Genomic DNA, 21643 nt, shown 5'->3' on the forward strand with positions numbered 1-21643 from the left:
TTGGTCTCATGTAGCCTGTTACGAATGGTTTGAGCAGCAACTTGAAGGGAGAGCATAATGTTCTCTCTTTATAGCAACACTGGTTGTCAGGGGAGTTAGGTGGAGCTCCTTGATGTCTCCTTTAGTGATCATCCAATGACGAACCTTAATAGCAGTGCAACACTGGGGTGGTCGTCCTCTTTTTACAATGAATTTATCATGTTTCCTCGTTCTCTCTGTTGTTGTATCCCTCTATACATGGTTGTTTTATTTACGCTAAGCTGCCGAGCAATATCTACGATAGAAACATTAGTCTTATGCAAGCTAATGATTGTGGTGCGGCTGAGTCTGTTGCCGATCTTATTGGTGCAAGTGACAAGACAGTTTAGTTTAACTTTCCTGCCCGAATGTGGAGTCAAACGATAACATACGACGTTATGAGATTTTTTCTTTTTTTGTTTTGACAACGATAATGGTTGAATTCTTTCTTTCTTTATTTATATGTAATTTCATTGATGATTATTCAATATTATTTTATTAGTCAATAAGCTTTTATCTGGATTCGAAATATAGTTTCTCCTTTGACTCTTCTGCCCAATCATCTGAAGTGAAATTTTTCAAAATGTTTCGTAATTTTTCGTAATAAAAACTGCTGGTCCAGCTACCTTCCACCAACTGCCACATTTTAAAAATAGACTGAGTTTTGCACTACCAAATGTCATCATAACAATATCTTCTAACTCATCTTCTCTTTGCCAGTAAAATAAGGGTTTTAAAGTGATGTATTACAGTCAATTCTCCCAACATCTGAAATTCCTATGCTTAGAATTCAGAAACAATTCATAAAATGCACAGATACGCCTGTGAACCTCTCTGAAAATGACACAAAAAGCAAGACGATATGTGACCCTTGGGGATAAAATGAGCCTTTAGGACTGACACCATTTGTTTTGAAATAAATGCAACAGTGCATGTGGGTGATGTATACAGTACTAAAAATCAGAATGATTTACACTGCGTATGTGCATTTGTTTCCTGATCTGGTGCGAGAATGTGTTCGATAATGATAAAGTACCAATTGTAACCAACCCTTGCTAAAATAAAAAACAACAGCACACACCTTGTTCATTTACTTTCAATAACAACAATTCTGTACAAAACTAATATGTTAGTTAAGAAACAAAAAATATTAGAATTTTACTACACGAATTCATTTTACAAAAATCTACATGTGACACACACACACATATATAATCCATTATTTATCTGGATTAATAGAGCCAAGGGCCTGTTAGATAATAGGATAATAGATAAGGGAGAGTAAAAAAAAAACCTATGGGCATTCACCTAACCTTGTCAATACCACATAACTGTAAAACACTCATTATGCTTATAAACAACAACCACCACCACACTTTAAACTGAAAACTTCATGCAAAAGGAAATTATCTTTTTTTCCTCATATGTGTACAAAATATACTGCATAAATATTTTTTAAAAAATTTAACTCCTTCATTTCCTCTCTCATAAATGACAGTTCAGTAGGTATGTAGCCTACCTCTTTTAACCAACAGCTTACCATGGTTTTATGACCCATAATGTATTTTTATACGGCAACTTTATCAGTTGTTACCATTTTGTGTTACCATTTTGTATTACCATACATGAGATACAAATGTGTATGCGAACTATTGACCTAGGCTAGGTGTTACACTCACAGTACATTTGGATACTCGTAAGTCAAACAAGCTATAACAGCTGTATTGAAGGTAAAGCTAATGGTAATGAAAAATATATTACTTACTGAATCCATTTATAGTGCATTATTATCATGTTATATCATCATAATATGTATAAAACCAATTATCCTCTTTATGCAATGATATAATGTTTATGTTCTCAGAATCAGCTGATAGAGCCTACTACCAAAAGTTGATAGAGCCTATTACCAAAAGAAGTAGGAGAGTAATTTTTTAGTTGCTGAAAAAGCAAATCTATTACTGGGATTATTCTTTTTATTTTTTTACATAAATGTAGACGGGTATACTAAGGTAAACTATCATACTTTACTAATGTAAACTCCCTCAAAATCACAAAACAGCTTTTCATGATTCACTTGTTTATGTCAGTTCTTTGGTAAGTGGTTGTTAACTTTAAGAGATGGTTATGAATTGTTACATAAGCCATAAGTTTGGTAATCTTGTTTGAAAGCCTAACCTAGTACAATCTACTAAAAATGAAAGTCGCTCTAGAAGCATAGCCTAGGGCAGAATGACCCACCGAAAACGAAATTCACTGGATGAGCTTAGCTAGGACAATATGATCTACCGAAAATGAAATTTGTTCAGTAAGTAAAGACTATTTTTATTTTTTACTTTCATTTATTAAACAAAAAGAGGTGATTACTGAGGAAAAAAGGTTAGCCTATGTTATCTGAGGTATCAAAAATGCAACTTGCTTGATACATAAGATATATATATGATGAAATCATGTTTAGGAGACAAAATTTTAAGTTGCATTGTATGAGAGAATGAATGACATACAAGTATACAGTATACAACATATTTCACTTGTTTTACTCATTTTGCCCTAGCATTGAAACTATGTTTGCGTAAGGCACTAGTGTTTACATCTTTAGCACATATGACATTTCTCAATGACGATTGTCCAAGCAAATTTCATCAATGTTGATGTCACTGTCTTTATATAGTGCATGCATCCGTGTGTGTGTGTGTGGGTATGTGTTTCTCAGCACAGTATCACATTTTCCATTTTCTTTTTTTGGCTTTGCTTAATTTACTGTACAATATTTCATTGCAAGTTTAGTTGACTCTAAGTATAATTATCATACATACAACAGTACACAAGAGAATATTTTCTCTCTCTCTCTCTCTTTCTACAATCCTTTATCTGACATTCTAAAAACCTTTTTTTTTCCTCTGTGGAGGATAGAGTCTTATTGTAAGTTTTAAGATCAATGAAATTCAATGCCATTTTTAGTTCCCCTTTTGTGAAATTTCATGTTTACTGTATATATTCTTGTATCATACAAATTTCCAACACAATTTTTAGTAAAATTTTAAGACGATGTATATTACCTGAGATGACCCTGGTTAGGCTGTAACTTCAATAATAACCATTTGCAAGTCAAATAGTGTAAGTGTATTTAATGCTGATTTTAATAAAACTGATTTTTTACTTAATGTATTCAATTATATTGTATATACTGGCATATCATTGTACAGTATTATAAAATCTGAACAGTGCAACCATGTATCATTTGCATTCTGGTAGTTCACATTCTCAAAAACATCATTGCAATTACACTGGAATAACATGTAATTCAGAGGTACATTTTTTTTTAAATCATCAAAGCTGGGTTAAAAATGTAGGTTACCTTTATTTATAAAATCAGCAAACTTTAACTCTGTAACTCAAGTGATTTCATCAGTTCTGGACGTTGCTTCCACCTATTCCAAAACGTTTTGCAAGTCATCTTTTTTCAGGCGCAGCTCAAATTCTGTGTTATACTTTCTTAGGCCTTCTCCACAGTGAAAGATTAATATAAGCAAACTGCTGTCTCTCGATTTGGTTTATATGTCAAGTGCTTGCTGCTTTTTATGACAATGTTTTGCATGGCATAGTAAGTGGTTTTTAATTATAAGGCATAGGAATTAATTACTAGACATGCCATAAGTTTCGGAAACCTAGTTAAATATATGATGATTTGCATTTGGTCTAACAAATGTTTGCTTTTATGCCTTTTAATCAGTTAACTCTTTAAGATATACAGTAATGTGCATTACCAGTGGAAATGACTGAAAATTTGACAGGCACAGTAAACCATACCATACTATATTCTACCAAAAATGAAACTCCCCCAGAGCCATGATGTATTGTATGCACAAAAACACTCAAAAACAGTTGGAATAGGTTGAGAACTACTCTGTGACCAACTCTGAACTCTCTGGCAAGAAAGAGGCAGTGCATCACGGGTCTCAAGACAAACATGTATTAGCTTGCATGTCACCTGCCAAGCAAACGACGAGTACCAAGACAGTTTTTTCTCATCAAAATGTGTTGAGTACTGAATTCGAAGAGTACCAAGATCTCACTGTATTCTTTACATGCAAAACAACATTAATAAGCACTTAACTACTTACGTGGGGAGTATGAGCGAGATCTTGACCTTTCGTAGCGATCATACTTATCATATGATCGATCATATCGGTCATATGACCTGTCATAGCGGTCATACGATTTATCATAACGATCATACCCACGGTCGTACCTATCTCCCCGATCATACCTGCAAAAGGAGTTATTGTTAAACTTCAAATCAAATCTGAAGTAATGTACCAGCTGACATTCAATATTTAAGAAAATACACATGCTTTACAAAAATATTATAAAGTATTAAATTTTAAAATACATACTAATCCCAAGAGGGCAATCTCTCCAAATAATAAAACTGCAAACACCTGAAGCTCTAGTAAGGTATTAAGTTCAGAGAAATCTATTAGGCAGTATGGAAGCACTTTTCACGCTCATTCAAAATGTTAAAAGGTATACCTTTCATGTTACCTTATTTCCCGAGACAGCATCTGTCTGATAAGGGTCACCACTTACTGTTTGCATTATGCTGCAAACTACTATATAGGCAGCACTGAAGATTCCTTTCAGCATTCCTTTGGGTCAAACAGCACTACTACTGCATTTCACTTTTCATCCATTCTCTTCAGTCTCTCAGCCCTCAACAGCAAATGGCTTGGTAGTATTCATTCTTTACTTAGCATTTATCAAGCACTGTTGCCATAACTTGGCTGTCTTAACCCTCTAACGCCGAGCCTCTATTTACAAAAGTGTCTGTCGTATGCCGGCGGCGTTCGGGAGTTAACGTCGAAGCGGAAAAAAAGTTTTTTTTTAAAAATCACAGCACGCTTAGTTTTTAAGAATAAGAGTTCATTTTTGGCTCCTTTTTTTTGTCATTGCCTGAAGTTTAGTATGCAACCATCAGAAATGAAAAAAATATCATTATCATATATAAATATTGAAATATATGACAGCGCAAAAAAAAATTTCATATATAATTGTATACAAATAGCGCTGTGAGCAAAACGGTTAAAGCTAACAAGTTATTTTTTTTTTTTGTATTGTACACTAAATTGCAATGATTTTGGTATATAACAAATTGTAAAACGATCAAAGCAACACAGAGAAAATATTATCACAAAATGATGCATGAATTCGTAACGAGCGGACATAAAAAAAAGTTTTTTTCAAAAATTCACCATAAATCGAAATATTGTGCTAGAGACTTCCAGTTTGTTGCAAAATGAAGGTACATGATTGAATATTACTAGGTTGTAAGAGTTTTAGCTTACAATTGCGTTTTTCGATCATTTCGGTCGAGTTAAAGTTGACCGAAGGTTGAAATTTTGGCACTTATCATGATTTACATGAAAATTTTTCAAAACTGATAAAAGATACAACCATGAGTTATTTTCTGTTGTATTCTAAATGAAATTGTGCACATTTTCATATATAAAACTTTATGTAACGACTAATATAAAACGGTGCAAACATTACGACAAAGTGACGAAAGAATTTCCGAGATGTTCAGCAGAGTTACCGCGCCCGGACGTAAGGAAAAATTTTTTTTTTCAAAAATTCACCATAAATCGAAATATTGTGCTAGAGACTTCCCGTTTGTTGAAAATGAATGTACATGATTGAATATTACTAGAATGTAAGAGTTTTAGCTTACAATTGTGTTTTTCGACCATTTCGGTCGAAACAAAAGTTGACCGAAGGTTGAAATTTTAGCACTTTACGTTGATTTATATGGAAATATTTCAAAACTGATAAAAGCTACAACCATGATTTATTTTCTGTTGTATTCTACATGAAATTGCGCACATTTCCATATATAAAACTTTCTGTAACGACTAATATAAACCGGTGCAAACATTACGACAAGGTGACGAAAGAATTTCTGAGACGTTCGGCAGAGTTACCGCGCGCGGACGTAAGGGAAAAGTTTTTTAAAAACTTCACCATAATTATCGAAATATTGTGCTAGAGACTTCCAATTTGTTGCAAAATGAAGGTACATGACTGAATATTAATAGAATGTAAGAGTTTTAGCTTACAATTCCGTTTTTTGACCATTTCGGTCGAGTTAAATTTGACCGAAGGTTGAAATTTTGGCACTTATCGTGATTTATATGGAAATATTTCAAAACTGATAGAAGTTACAACCATGATTTATTTTCTGTTGTATTCTGCATGAAATTTCGCACATTTCCATATATAAAAGTTTATGTAACGACTAATATAAACCGGTGCAAACATTACGACAAAATGACCAAAGAATTTCTGAAATTTTCGGCAGAGTTACCGCGTGGACGCAAGGAAAAAGTTTTTTCAAAAATTCACCATAAATCGAAATAATGTGCTAGAGACTTCCAATTTATTGCAAAATTAAGGTAAATGATTGAATATTACTAGAATGTAAGAGTTTTAGCTTACAATTGCGTTTTTTTACCATTTCGGTCGAGTCAAAGTTGACTGAAGGTTGAAATTTTTTGTAGTCGACGTACGGAACGTCCACTCGGCACCCAACAGACAATTTTAGTCGACGTATGATACGTCCAGTCGGCGTTTAAGGGTTAAGAAGAAGAGAAGAAAAAAAAAAGGGGGGGGAATTTTCTCTTTCAAACAAAATTATTCTAACCATCTTCTCAATGACATCAAGAATAGAATAAAGAATTTAGGCCAAAGACCAAATGCTGGGACCTATGGGGTCATTCAGTGCTGAAATAGAAACTGATGATAAAAAGGTTTGAAAGGTGTAACAGGAGGAAAACCTCAAAGCAGTTGCACTATGAATCAAGTGTTAGGAGAGCGTGGGAAGTAAGATGGAAGAAAGAGAATATGAATGGAGCTACAGCAAAAGGAATAAAAGGGGTTGCAGCTAGGGGCTGGAAGGACGCTGCTAAGAAACTTGAGTAATGCCTATAAAGTGCAACGCATGAGGTGCACTGACAGCACTAACCCCCTACAGGGTCAATTTAATCAAGAATTCTAATTTCCTTACTAATCAGTGGGCACCTTACAGATTTTCTTTAATTTTGCAGAGGTGCCAATATCACTTCTTTTGTACTCTGGAAGAATAAAAAGCAATACAAAACTGTTTGCGAAACACTATGAATGCAACATATTTGTGACCGATGACATGAGGAAAGTTAATAGCAGAATGGATCACAAGGCAATTAAGGCTGAAGTTGGAAAAAATATTTTAAAAGAAACTGATCATGTTTAATCTTTTGTATTTCTTTTGCTGTTTAATATCTAATAATTCCAAATAGCACGAAACTTGCTTCTCATAAACTGATTACTGAATGTTTATGTGGTATTGGGAAGGGGGAAGGGGTTATATATGGATGTGGGAGGGGCAGGGTCAACTGTACATTAATTTCTATGTCTTTCTTCTTTGCCACTGTTCACATGGGAGACTACTCTGTGAACAACTGCTGAACAAGTTGATTACTCTTTTTTTCTTGTTCTATATGAAGTATGCTCATCATGATTCATAATACTTCTGAAGAATATGATCAATCACATTCTCTGAAGCTCACAATCAAATAAGATCCTTGTCTTGTACAATAATCTTGGTATACTGTTAAAACTACACTTAAAGCCCTTATTATAAGGACTGCTGTGCTAATTGTCAGAGGAAATGAAACAAGGTAAAATTTTTCAGAAACAAATTCTTCCTGTTCGATCTTCTGACTACTTCCCCATTCTAGTTTGTTGTTGTTATGCTGACCATCTGTTCATGGGGTACTAATCATGGTGTCAGTCATGAAGGTCAGGTGTTTGGCGTTCGATCAATCCAGGGGAATTGTAGATTACATTTGAACCTCTTAAAACTGGCATTCTGTGGTCCGGGAACTCCCATGGTTCAGCTCGATTTTGAATCAGCCGCCATTAGTTCGTTGGGCAGCCACAAGGGTGGCACCACATATTGTGTACAACTTCCCAAAAATAAAAATTATGCCATACCTCTTTTATTTTTATAAAAATAACTGTTAGTAATGAAAATGTGTAAAGTCAAATATGTTTGCCATATTAACTTTTCATGAATAAATATATGTTTTTAAAGATCCCACTTGAGAAGGCTCTACCAAGCCAAAACTTTTAACACACACAATGAGAAATTCCTTACTCTTAGTGCTTAAAAGATTTATAGGTGATATGGTTTTGATAATTTCTTTTATATAGCTGTATATTTACCCATCCAATATGCCACACAAGAGATCAGATGAAGCTAGAGGTAAGAAGTGCAAGCATAAATCTTTATCTATGCTGGAAAATGTTTCTATACTTCCCCTCCTGTTAACAAATGCTTAGTGTTCATTTTCCTCAATAGATGGCAGTGTGCTTTGTTTACTTTTTAACGGCGAAATGTCAAATGCACTTAGTGATCACCGAAATTCATTCTTTATTTCTGTAATGTCATTACCCCTACAATCAAAATAAATGACGAAGAAGCTAATAGCGATAATTAAAAGATAGTAAATTTAGGGAATGAAAGTCACCGATAATATTTGCAGATTCTGAGAAAAGTTAAGGAGTTGACTTACTGTTAGGCTAACTCAGGAATGTAGGCAGAATGTGTTAAATAAAGTACACCATTTTAAAGAAAATTACACAGTATGAAGTTATAAAATGATAAAGTGAAAATATAAAATTATAAAAAATGGTGTCAGAGCTTACCCAACTAGTAGGCTAAGTCGGCAACTAGGCCATTTGTATGTAGAATTAGCTTGCAAGACTATGCTTACATATTCTGGGATTTTCTGTGGTCCAACAGTGGCCTGATCCCGAGGTTCCCGGATTCAAGAGGTTGGACTGTATTACCTTCTCTAACAAATGTGGACAGTTTAGTTTCTCTAAGGGTTTGGCAAGCATTTATCTTGTCTTAAACACTGAAGAATTTCTTTCCAGCTACTGTTAGTACGGCGTTACAAGGATCCACTCCACTACCTTGGAGCACTTGACATTGTTGCTTCTGTATACCAGTTTACTTTTCTTAATTTCACTCTATGGCCCTAACAATGTGTGGCTATTGTACTGTTTTTGTTATTAACATAAAACAGCTCTTTTGTGCTCTTGGAACATTTACTGAGATTTCACCTGGTCTCTTCCACTAAACTAAATTGTAACTGTGGCAACTGCATTCATCCTTTGCATTAATTTTTCCAATTTTATTTTTACAAAAGGATTTATGGATAGTAATGGTAAAATGAAATTTAAATGTATGCTTTTTATCCTTATGATTTTCTCCAAATTTACTAAGGTAGGGTAACTGGTTCAGTTCTTCTCTATATGCTTGCCAATTTCTTTTTTCCATGTTTGAATAGTGAATGCTTCCCCTTTTTATTTTTAAAGAAACCAGGTAGGATAGGCAACATCATGGACCTCAAAATTTCATGGTTTCTGATTTTATTTTAATAAGCAGGGTTATAAATTCTATAGGCTTGTAGGAAAAGATCTACAGCTTTGGCCTTGTAGGAAAAGGTCTACAGCTTCTATTTTTTTTATGTTAACATCATGGTGTGAAAAACAGTGAAAGTGGGAGATTTGTATGAGTAGCTTTATCCAAGTATGCTTTAATTTTAATATGTCTTTTTTTTTCAACTGATACATTAAAAAAAAAACAAAAAGAATGCTGTCTTGGCTCTATTCCAATTTAAATAAAAGTTCTTTCAAAAGTTCAATGTATCCAAGAATGAAATGTGAGATTCTTTGATTTCCACTAGCAACAAACCAAAAATCACCCATTCACAAGCAGTCGCCGGTTATCGGCGGGGGTTGAGTTCCTGACGACGTGATGATAACCGAAAATCGTCGATATCAGCGCTAATCTCCTGTTATTGGTGCCGATACCCAGTTATCAGTGCAGCTCGTAAGTGGGGATTGGCGGCGCTAGACAAGCGCCATAAAACCGGATCGCCAAAAACCCAGGCTGCCGATAACCGGGGACTGCCTGTAATGTTTACTAAATAGTATTGTAGTTAGATTCCTATTATTTTAAGGCCTGGGGATAAAGACTCCTAAAAAAATTTCAAAATACAAATTGGCTAAACAGTTTGATCAATTTGTATATTTTCCCCCACAGGTTTCATGAGGCTGTAGAAATGATAATCCAACTTTAATCGGATGAAATCAAATAAAAGCACACCATCAACTTTCAGGCACCCTTGGTTGTTCAAAATCCCTGCGAGATCCATGGTTTTGCCACATTGTACTATAGGGACATGTATAGTAGCAATTCAACAACATACCTATGACTCACTAATCACAAACCTCATTATACTTTTGACACTAATTATACATCCATTATCTTTTAAAGCTGAACTGAAATTTTATCTGCAGTACATTAAATGGAATTAAAATCAGATGACATAGTCCTAATACAAAAGTTAAAGTTGGTGTGCATGTGCAGTCTCTGCACAATTCTCTGGTTTGTACATACTACAGGTATACAATTATTGTAGTCTCTTGTTCAACCCGACACTTGAAAAGTTAGATTATTAATCATTTTATTAAGCACATTTTCATATCTTACCTTCTAACACTTTTACTCCTGTTGGGTGTGTGCACAAGCATTTATATTTTCACTTAAATGTACGAGCTTCTGGAAGTCTGATATCTCTGACTTTTCATACCTTTCATTTTATTCTTTAAAATTTTTTGGAGCTCATTGCCTCCATGTACAGTATATAACTAAATACCTATATAATAAAACCAAACTGAAAAACCACTATGGCCTTCCCTATATGCTTTTGAAGCAGCACCAATTTGGGAAAAGTAAGGGTTGGTCCTCCATTTCCAAGAAGGGCATGCAGGTGACTGAGAGTAACCAGGGATCACGCATAAGCAGACTCATGTAATGGATACTGGTCGCAAGTAAACTTGTGCACCAATCAATCTGCACTAATTCTGTGAAGGGGTGCTCAGATCACTGTATCAACAGATGAGAAATAACTGTCAGAGGACTTCTTAGCATTCTTGCACAGGGGAGTTTTCCAGGTCTTCCTACGTTCCCCTTGTCCAGGAAGACGAAGAGGGAAGTGAGGAAGTGTAAGAGGACCAAAGCTAAAAGGTGGTCACATTTCTCTGACATACCAAATTGGGTTTCTCTGCTGTGTATCACATTTATGAGGACTAAGTTTATGCAGGCATCCCAAAATGGACAGCAGCTAGAAATATTGCAATGATCACAAACAAGATATAATCAGTTTCAAAGGAGACCTGAGCCCACAAAACCAAGAAAATGTTATTAACTGTTCAAACCTAAAAATACTAAAGGCAAAAGCATCAACAACAGGCATCAGGATGCAGTTTTCCAGAATGGCTACAATGTGAGTGGGTGGATTACCCACCCCCTAACTCACCTGCTGCTATATAACTACCTCATTACCAAGTTTCAAGGACTGGACCAGCTGTAGCTGAAGGCATATCCATACTAAAAACAAAGGTTTGTATTCTGGTATGAACAACTTCGGACAAAGTCAACTTCTTTCTTTAAATACGCATCTCCATCATAATGTTACCAAATATAGGCTTTACATATACAAATAACCCTTTTACATTTTCATACTTGAAAAATGTGAAAAGTGAGGTGTTCAGATCTTCAATTCTTATTAACTTTCTATATGCAATATCTTCAACCATTGTGCATCTAAGATTCTATACGCAACATCTTCAATTATTGTGCAGCTAAGATCTTCAGTTACTACCAACTTTCTATAAATAGTACAGTGTGTGCCAATTCCATGACAGCTGTTATTGAACAGGGAAATTTAACTTGACAATTAAGAAATATTTAAGTTTCAATGAACCCACTTCCTCTGAATTAAAGTGAAGCAATTCCTTAGCACTAGCGATTGCAGTGTTAACTAGCTAGCACCATCAAGAACAATATTTTTGATAGAGAAATTACATGATGGGGTACTTACCCTCGGTCATAATAATCACGTCTTCCACTGTTGCGAGATCTGTAACGTGGTGATGGAGAACGATACCTATCTCCTCTATGTCCTCCACCACCACCACCACCTCCTCGACCACTGTAGCCTCGGTCATAGCCTCTTTGTCTGGAAAAGCCCAGCAAGTTATTTAAGAAACATCAATCTGCTAACTAGTATCAAACTTTCATACAACACTTTTACATATTTTGGGTAGAAAATTTCAATTAAAATTTTAGATATCAAAGCATAAGATTATCTGAAAAAATGCACAATATTGTAATAACATTGGAAAGTATAACTTACGAGGTGGGCCTGCCCATATAGATGCCCGGGGTAGGTGTGTGTGGACGTTTTGTTATGGAGAAATCTACTCTGATTCGTCGCCCATCTATCTCCATGCCGGAACACTCATCTTTTGCCTCTGAAGCATCTTTCAGGGATTCAAAATAAACAAATGCAAAACCTCGGGATTTACCAGTCTGAAATTGAACAAAAAATCCACCTAAAACACACAGAAAACATAAAAATAAAGCCAAAGTATACTCGTATGTTTTAGGCCAGAAGCCAGGCACTGAAAGAAGTTACATAATGACATGAATGATAGCATGAGGATAGTGTTACAATGTGGGGAATATTAACAAATATCAGTGGATAAGAGTACTCAATAACATAACATGGACAAGTAAAAATTAAAACTTTACTATAAACCAATTTCTTTTAAAAAATGTACTGTACATCCGCCTGTATAAGCATCAAATAAATCCACAGCTATGGGCTTGCCCACAAGCATATATTTAGACTGAACTCTTAAGCACCACTACCCTTTAGTAAAAGCTTATGAGTTATGTATGTATGTAAGACAATGCTCAGAGACATTTACAGTAGAACCTACTAATGAAGAATACTTATTTTTATCTTTAATAAAATACAAAATTAACTTAACATGTTAAGAAAACAGAAACTTACCATCCTGAACCACTCTATCTAAAAGAGATACAGTAAATCTCTGGCAGAAGCAGACATCCCACCAGAGAACAGTATTCCAGTAAAGGAAGTAGTACACGACCTAAAACAGGTTGCGTTGATTCTGAGGCCTTACGAACAACAACTAACTTTCGTGCAGCATTTGCTGAAACTTTCATTAGTTGTTTCTCAAAAGTTAGATGTGAATCACAAGTTACCCCTAGAACAGTTAAAGCTTCCGACTCATTCAGCAAAGTTCCATCCCCCTGAAGGGGAGGATGGGGTGGGAAACCTGTACGAGATCTGCTAATCTGCTAATCAATAGTGTTTTTGTAAATGTGTTTTCCCCAGTTCTGGACATCGCTTTTGCCTATTCCAAAGTGTTTTGGAGCCTGTCCATCATTAGTTTTATTCAGCCACAACTATGACCTGCAGGTTTAATTTACTGGCATTCTTTCTCAAGGCCTCCATTGTGAGAAGGATGAATAAAAAAATATTCTAATTTTACTTATCGAAGCCACTATTGAGAATCAGCAAGTTTTAACAACTTAACAACTAGATAGTTATGGTAAACGACGTCGACAATCAGATGTTTCTCGATTTGGTTGTTTATGTCTGTACAGGTTTACACTCATTCATCAGGAATGGATGGAGCAATATAGATACTATGGTTAGAGAGAGAGAGAGAGAGAGAGAGAGAGAGAGAGAGAGAGAGAGAGAGAGAGAGAGAGAGAGAGAGAGAGAGAGAGAGAGAGAGAGAGAGAGAGAGAGAGAGAGAGAGAGAGAGAGAGAGAGAGAGTCCCTGCTAGGTTGTTACACCGACTGATATCCATTCGCAAAAAGTCGAATAATAGTTGTATAGAGAATAATGATAATAATTTTAATAAAACTTGTTTTTTCTGTATCCAATCATACTGTATGTATTATTGTCATATTATTATCATATTACAAGATATGAACAGAGCAATCATGAGTCATTTGCATTCTGGTTCTGTTTACATTCTTAAAATTATCAACAGATTGCATTTTACCAACATTATCACGATCTTTAGCTGTTGAATGAAACCTAATTCAGAGATACATTTCTTTCGTACATTGTCAAAGTTGGGTTTACAAAATGCAACTACTTTAGTTATAAAAGCAGTAAATTAAATGAAGTACATGTGTGATTCTGCCAGTTTCAGATGATGCTTATACCTCCAAAACATTTTGCAGTCTGCTCATTATTCGTTTTTTCAGCCACAGCTATAAGCTGCTAAAATTTTGTGGCATACTTTCTTACCACCTTCTTCTCCATTGCGTGACAGATGAATAAAAATATATTTGATATTTATTTATGGAGTTACATTGAACTTGATCAACTTTTGACAAGTCAACAACTATCACACAACTCTTAATAAACATGTGTTAGTTATGGTAACTAACATCAGCGAACAGCTATTTGTTGATTCTGTTGTTTATGTCAATACTTGCTGTTGTTTATTCCAGTGTTTTGCATGCAGTACCAAGTGTTTGTTAATTGTAAGAAATAGTCATGAATTCTTACACAATCCACAAGTTTGGTAAGCCTGGTTGAATGTATAATGATTCTCACTTAACCTACTGAACTTTCGCTCCTAGGCCTATTAATCAGTTAAAAGCTAACTTACATAAGCCTTAAATCAGTGGAATCTATCAAAACTGAGAAAATCATAGGAAGCCTAGCCTAGTGTAATCTATTAAAAATGAAACCTGCATATTAAGTATATTCTTACGAAACCTACCAAAAATGCATCTCTTACTATGCATGACATTATTTGTAATGAAATCATGTTTTGGGACAATTTTAAGGATCACATGATACACAAGATCAGGTGATACGAGTAAAAATGCAAATTATGGTTCTTTTTGATGCCACAGTATATATTTTTTAGTTTTACAGAAGGTTATTGTTGGAAATGAAATTTACTTGTGTATTTAAGTGCATTCTTGAGTTCTGAAATCCAAAAAATCCCAAAAATGAAAACACAGTTGTCTAGTTCAATCCCTACATCACCCATTTCCACTTACTTGCTTCATCTCCCTAGTTTCCATTTATCACATAACCTTACTCTTGGTCACATCACCTTTCAACTTTTTCCTATGGCAAAGTTTCAAGCTTTTACTAAGTTCTACAGGATTTCATCATTCAATTCAATCACAAAACTATCACCTGAAAATAACAGCAACTCCACATATTTTCTTATCACACAAATCTATTTATACCTGTACTTTCTCTGACTTCTACAATTTCTCCGTCCACAGGATATTCAAGAGCCATGGAGACATCACAACCTTTTCTCAGAAGCACTTTTACACCATACCAGTTACTATGTCTACATATTCGAACAGATTTGCCTTTGTAAAAAAAAAAATAAATAAATAAAAAACCTTTTTTTTATATTGGTCTTACTTATGTTGTTTGGTGTTTAACATGACTTTTTTTAGTATTTACAGTGTTACCCCGCTTTTTCAAGGTTCACTTTTCCACGCTTCATTTTGCCACAGATTTTTGTGGAACGTATCTTTCACTTTTCTGTGGGAACTTTCACCAATTTGCGGATTTTTTCTATTGACCGTGTCTCTAAAATGATCACTAATTCACTTTTTTTCATAGAGCAACACTATTTATTCACTAATTACTGTATTTTTTCATGGCAGTCCCCGGTTATCGGCAGCCTCGGTTACCGGCGATCCAGTTTTACGCCACTTGTCTAGCGACGACGATAACCAGATTTTCGTCGCTGATAACTGGTTATTGGCGCTGATAACCGGTTATCGGCGCTGATCGCCTCTTATCAGTGGCGCTGATCACTGGTTACCGGCGCCACTAACCGGTTATCGGCGCCGCTAACCAGGGATCAGTGCTATTATCGCCAATTTTCGGTTGTTGTCATGCCGTCGGGAACGGAACCCCGCCGATAACCGGGGACTGCCTGTATTGTGTTCGTGACTAAATACTGAGTTTAATGATAAAAATGACTTACAGTACTTATTATGATTAATGGTGTATTTGTTAAGCTTATCCCAGGTTGGGCCCAAGACGGAGTATAACAGGTGTACGATTCTCTCTCTCTCTCTCTCTCTTTTTAAGGGCAATGTACAATGTATCTGAAATGATATTACTGTAAAGTGTTTTTGGATGACAGAAATGGAATCGTACACTTGTTATGCTCAGTCTGGGGCCAAACCTGGAATGAGCTTAATGGATATATTACAGCAGTGATGTACACTGTATATTATTTTTATCATAAAAATCTGTATTTAGTCACGAACACAATATGAAAAAATACAGTAATTGGTGAACAAACAGTGTTGCTCTATGAAAAAAAAAAAGTGAATTAGTGATAATTTAATTGTTCTTACCAATATATAAAGAAAACAGGATGAGTTCAATACTATGAGAGAAAACGGCTCTATGTAAACGAGTACAGGCAGTCCCTGGTAAACAGCGATTCGGTTTTATGGGGCTTGTCTAGCGATGAAAATCGGCAATTTTTGGTGCCGAAAATCGCCGATTTCTGCTTTTCGGCGCCGATACATACCTAACAGAGGTGCCAATAACCGAAAATCGCGCTTTTCAGCGGCGATAACTCCCGAAAATCGCCGAAATCGCCGATTTTCAGTAAGTGGCGATTTTCAGTTATCACCACACCCTCAGAAACGGAACCCCGCCAATAACTGGGGACTGCCTTAACTTGATTAGTTGTCAAGCGTTCTGTAAGACAGATTTATTTAATTTGTATTAAAGACTTATTTAATTTGTATTAAACATTTTATAGGTATTTTGCTGTGTTTACATTAATATTAATACAGTCATACCTCGAAATTACGCGAGGTTAGGTTCCGGAGCCCCTCGTGCAAGGTGAATTTTCGCGTAAGTTTGGCATGGTCTTTAAAAATGCTAATAAATGTTTATTTCCAGAGTTTAAGTACTAAATATGACACTAATCATGCTCCCAAAGTACTGTATTAAGCTAACTTTTAAATGAACTAAAGTTAGCGTAATTTTATTTAAAATTTAGCTTATTACCCTTAAAAAAGGAATACAGTAAATGGTTGACATAAAAACTGAGTACTGCACAGTTTCATAATAGCGCATTTACAGTAGGTGCGTACGTATGCTAATGTTACCCCTAATTCATGGGATGCCGTTTTCTTTGTCACTTAAGAGTAAAAGCCGTTTTCTTTGCGTAACTAGGCAAAACGTCACAGTCAACAAAAGTACAATTCCATAAAACATCGAAAACATGTACATAATGTTCGTAGAAGATAGTACAGTACAGGTAAAATTCAATCAATTTAAAATTATATACTGTACAGGTAATGACGTACAGAGAATAATAAGTTGTAAACGTATGTTTGAGCGCTAACTACGAGAGAGAGAGAGAGAGAGAGAGAGAGAGAGAGAGAGAGAGAGAGAGAGAGAGAGAGAGAGAGAGAGATACTGTAATAAAGTAACTGTACTGCTTTTGTATCGTATTTATGCGCAAATATATAAATACAAATTTTCCATTCTGATTTTACACCTAAAAACACAAAAACTTAAAAATTATACACACTTTCTACAGGGGTATCATCTTTGAAAAATGCAGGGTATCACATCTTGTAAAAGTACACCAACTGAACGTGCTGTAATTACATGCACATACAGATTGCACCAGCACTTTTCTCCGAGGTGAACAGAGTAATTTTCAAAGAATGACACTTATACAACTCTTAGTTACATCTCTGATATCACATTAAAGAATTCATTTTATCAAATGAGCGCAACTGAACAACCTCATCTCAAGGTCATGTAAAGTCCTTGTGACAAAGACTTTGCAAATGGACATAATACTTGTATGATATTTATGTACAGAAATATAAATATAAATTTTCCATATCGATTTTACAGTTAAAAGCATGAAAACTTATAAATGTACTTCAAACATTAAACAAGCATTTTCTGCAGGGGTATCATCTTTGAAAAGTGCAGTAACTTTGCAAATGGGTATCACATCTTGTAAAAGTACACTAAGTGAATGTGCTGAAATTACCTTTGCATCAAATTTATGCATGTAAAAAAATAAAAATAATACATTTTCGATACAGATTTTACACATGAAAGCATGAAATGCATTTTTCATAGAGATTTTACACATGAAAGCATGAAATGCATTTTTCATAGAGATTTTGCACATTAAAACATCAAATGCATTTTTCATACAGATTTTACACATAGAAGCATGAAATGCAATTTCATACAGATTTTACACATAAAAGAATGAAATGCATTTTTCATACAGATTTTACACATAAAAGCATGAAAACTTGTAAATTACTTAGAAAATTAAACACCCACTTCTGCAGGGTTTCTCAAGAATTTTGTGTGTCTGTGAAAAAATCGCGTATGCCCATTAGTTAGGTTCCAGTGAAAAGTTCGTGTGTGTGTGAATTCGCACAACTCGAATCGTGTAAGATCGAAGTATTACAGTATTTTAAAATTAGTAAATCACTGTTATAAGCATTTTAGGGGTTGTATATACATAAGGGTAACAGGTGTAAAAGGGTACTAATCTAAGATGACTTAGGGTGTTTTGGGATGATAGTTTGGGCTGTATTTTTGTTTGAATATTTATTAAGTTGTTTTAGTATGGTAATTTAAGGTATATTTTAGTTTAGTTTGAGGGATACAGGGGATTTGGCAGTTACACGCAGTTATAAGCATTTTTAGAGGGGATTTGACAATTCTGTGGTGGGTTCTGGAACCTATTCCCATGAAAAAGTGGGGAAGCACTGTATAACATTTATTCTTATGTGTTGTAATTTTAATAATTAAGAGATGGACAAAAGTATATTCAACCACAAAACCATTATAATCAAGCAAAAGAACAAGCAAGCACACTCTTACTTTACCTTAAATTTTATGCTATAGCTTGAGTAAAACATATAATAATGCCATAATTTTTTGGATATATGGTACACAGATAAATTTCCTTTACAATGGTGAGAACTAGATTAAAATCGTGTGGTTGGTTTCAAAGATATTGATGTTTAAAAACTTTAAATGCTTTTTTCTGTTTGTAAAAAAAAAATGGCACTTGTGCTCTTGCTCCACCAAGTGGCTCATATACACAAGCAATTACACTTTACTTGGCCAATTATCTAGGAATTTCTGAGCATGTGAGTGGCAGATGAACAAAGAGTGACACTAAGGGTTATTTGTCCTTCCTTTACATAAATACTGTTCTCTGGTATGGATGTCTGCTTCTGCCAGATTTATCTCTGTAAGGCAGACTGGTTAATCGTGGTTCTTTACTGTTTCCTAACATTAGCAGTTACAACATGGACCATCAACAGACGGTTTCTCCTCATTCAATTTTTTGTAATTTACATTTTACTAGAAATCTTTTAAAGTCACAATTGACCCCTGATCCTCTTGTCCTGCTGAGAGCAACCAGATTCGCTGAACAACAGCACCAATATGCAGCAAATGCACCTCAGTGTCAAACTTCTCAGTTCCAGAGGTCCTTTATTCCTCACACCATCAGACTGTGAGGCATAAAGGCCCACGTTCAAACAATCGAAAAGCAATGCGTCCGTCGCCCACGCTTGTGAATCTGCCGCTGGTGAACAATACAGAGGGAGATGATGGTTCTTTGCAGTTGCAAACAGATCTAGAACCAGCCTTCCCCATAGTTTCCAAAACTCTAGGCATACAAGGGGGTCCAGAGTCCATTCCATGGATAGAACTTGCTTTCAACGGCCGAGTTCCTCTGCTAACGTTGCATTTTCCATGAATAAACCTGGTTAAGATCTGGGTTTGATTCTGATCCGCCTCAACAAGCAGGCTCTTGCTGCTTGGCAAAGGGTAGACAAATGAGTTCCTCCTTGTTTTTTGACATAGGACAGTGAGGTGGTGTTCTCAGAGTGTACGGTCACTGTCTTCCCGGACACCCCTGATGCAAACGCTTGCAATTCCCAGCGAATTGCCGTCAATTCTTTCACACTCTTGTGCCATTTCCTAGGTTCTGAAGTCCAAAGCCCTGAAACTTCCTTGTCTCCCAGGAGGGCTCCCCAACCTAGGCCTCCTCAGTGGTCTGGTTAAACTACTTTAATAATAATAATAACCAACCTAGGCCTGATGCGTCTGAATAAAACACTAGGTTGGGGTTCAGAGGGAGGAGCGACTTTCCTTGAGAGAGCTTGTCTCTTGAATTCCACCAAACAAGGTCCTCTTCTATTTCCTTCATTATTAATCCAAGTATTTTTTTGTTCCCGCTGATTTTCTGAAAGAACTGCGAGTTTCTCATGTGCAGCCTTCCCAGGGCCACGAACTGTTCCATGGACGAGACAGTCCCCGGCAGGCTCATCCAGCTGTTCACAGAGCAGGACAGAAGGGTGAGAAATTTGTCTACCTTCTGAAGGCACGAGTCTATCCTTTGGGGGGAGGGGAAAACCCGAAAAATCAGTGAGTTTATCCTCATCCCCAAATCGGTTATCTCCTGAGAAGGAGTCAGTTGAGACTTTGGGAAGTTTATCAAGAACCCCAAATTCTGAGCGAGAAGAAGGGTCTTGTGAAGGTCCTTCGCACATTTTTCCTTTGACTGGAAGTGAATGAGCCAATCATTGAGATATAGCGAAATGTTGACCCATCAAGTGTAACCATTTAGCTAATGGGGCTAGTACACGTGTGAAAACCTGCGGGGCTGTTGATGGGCTGAAGCAAAGGGCTCTGAACTGGTACACCTTGTGCTGGAACACACACCTTAAAAACCTCAAGTCCTGATGAAGATGAGGTCCTTGATGCAGAAGAGTGCTTACGAGCAGTAGCAAGCTTAGTGGGCTGAAATTGTCCCACTAACTCCGGATGATCCTGGGAGAAATGTTCTGGACTCCCAAAAGATACAAGACGGTAAATGTTCTGGAGAAATTTCTTTAACCCTCTTAACAGGAACTGCAGGAGGCTGACATACACCCAGGGTGCGCCTCTTCAGAGGGTGAGATTCACCTTGAAAACGCCATTGGCGCCTAAGACTGGAGTCATTGCTGGAAACACTAGATGAAAGATGATCCACTTCCACAGAGACGCCTTTCCAGCAGAACTCTCTTGTAACCTGGGACTTGGCAACAGGAATGACTGAGGGGGCAACTGCCTGTGGGCATACCCCACTGACCTCCTTTGGGCTGCCAGCTTGGCTCCTCCCAGGTTTAGGGAAGTCTGCCAGGGACCTTGGCCTAAGAGAATCAGCAGAACAGACAGCCACCTCCTCCACTAACACTTCACCATCACCTTTCATGTTCACCTTGTCCATCCGGACTTTAACAGAAGCACCAATTTTCTCCATCGTATTGACTAATAATCCAAACTTATGGTTAATTCTAGATTCAAGGCTGGTAATGGGGTCGGGATCAGGAGTAAGGGAGCCAGGGTGCGGATTGATTGGTACAGACTGAGAAGGGGGATCGGGTGGAACAATAGACATGGAATCAGAAGTATTATCGGAAACAGATTTAGCAGACACCTGACCATCTACAGTCTTCTTGCTACTAGCTCTAGCCACTGCTTTCCTCTTTATGTCCCTGTCTAAGTTGGTAAATGACTACTCAAAGTCTTCCAAATTTTAGGATCCCAAGAAACACATTCCTCACAAGTCAAA

General features: G+C 36.2%; 1 protein-coding gene across 2 annotated transcripts in view; it reads right to left on the reverse strand.

Moving 5' to 3' along the window:
- Positions 1 to 21643, reverse strand: part of LOC136853977 (transformer-2 protein homolog alpha-like) — a 176819-nt gene that overhangs the window by 25811 nt on the left and 129365 nt on the right. For both annotated transcript variants that reach the window (XM_067129898.1, XM_067129899.1), the window contains exons 5-7: positions 12324 to 12499; positions 12009 to 12146; positions 4143 to 4288 (exon numbers count right to left, since the gene is read on the reverse strand). In XM_067129898.1, the coding sequence (XP_066985999.1) occupies positions 4143 to 4288; positions 12009 to 12146; positions 12324 to 12499 (460 nt within the window). The remainder of the gene's footprint in view (positions 1 to 4142; positions 4289 to 12008; positions 12147 to 12323; positions 12500 to 21643) is intronic.

Source organism: Macrobrachium rosenbergii, chromosome 28 (assembly GCF_040412425.1).
Source record: "Macrobrachium rosenbergii isolate ZJJX-2024 chromosome 28, ASM4041242v1, whole genome shotgun sequence".
Taxonomy (NCBI): Eukaryota; Metazoa; Arthropoda; class Malacostraca; order Decapoda; family Palaemonidae; genus Macrobrachium; species Macrobrachium rosenbergii.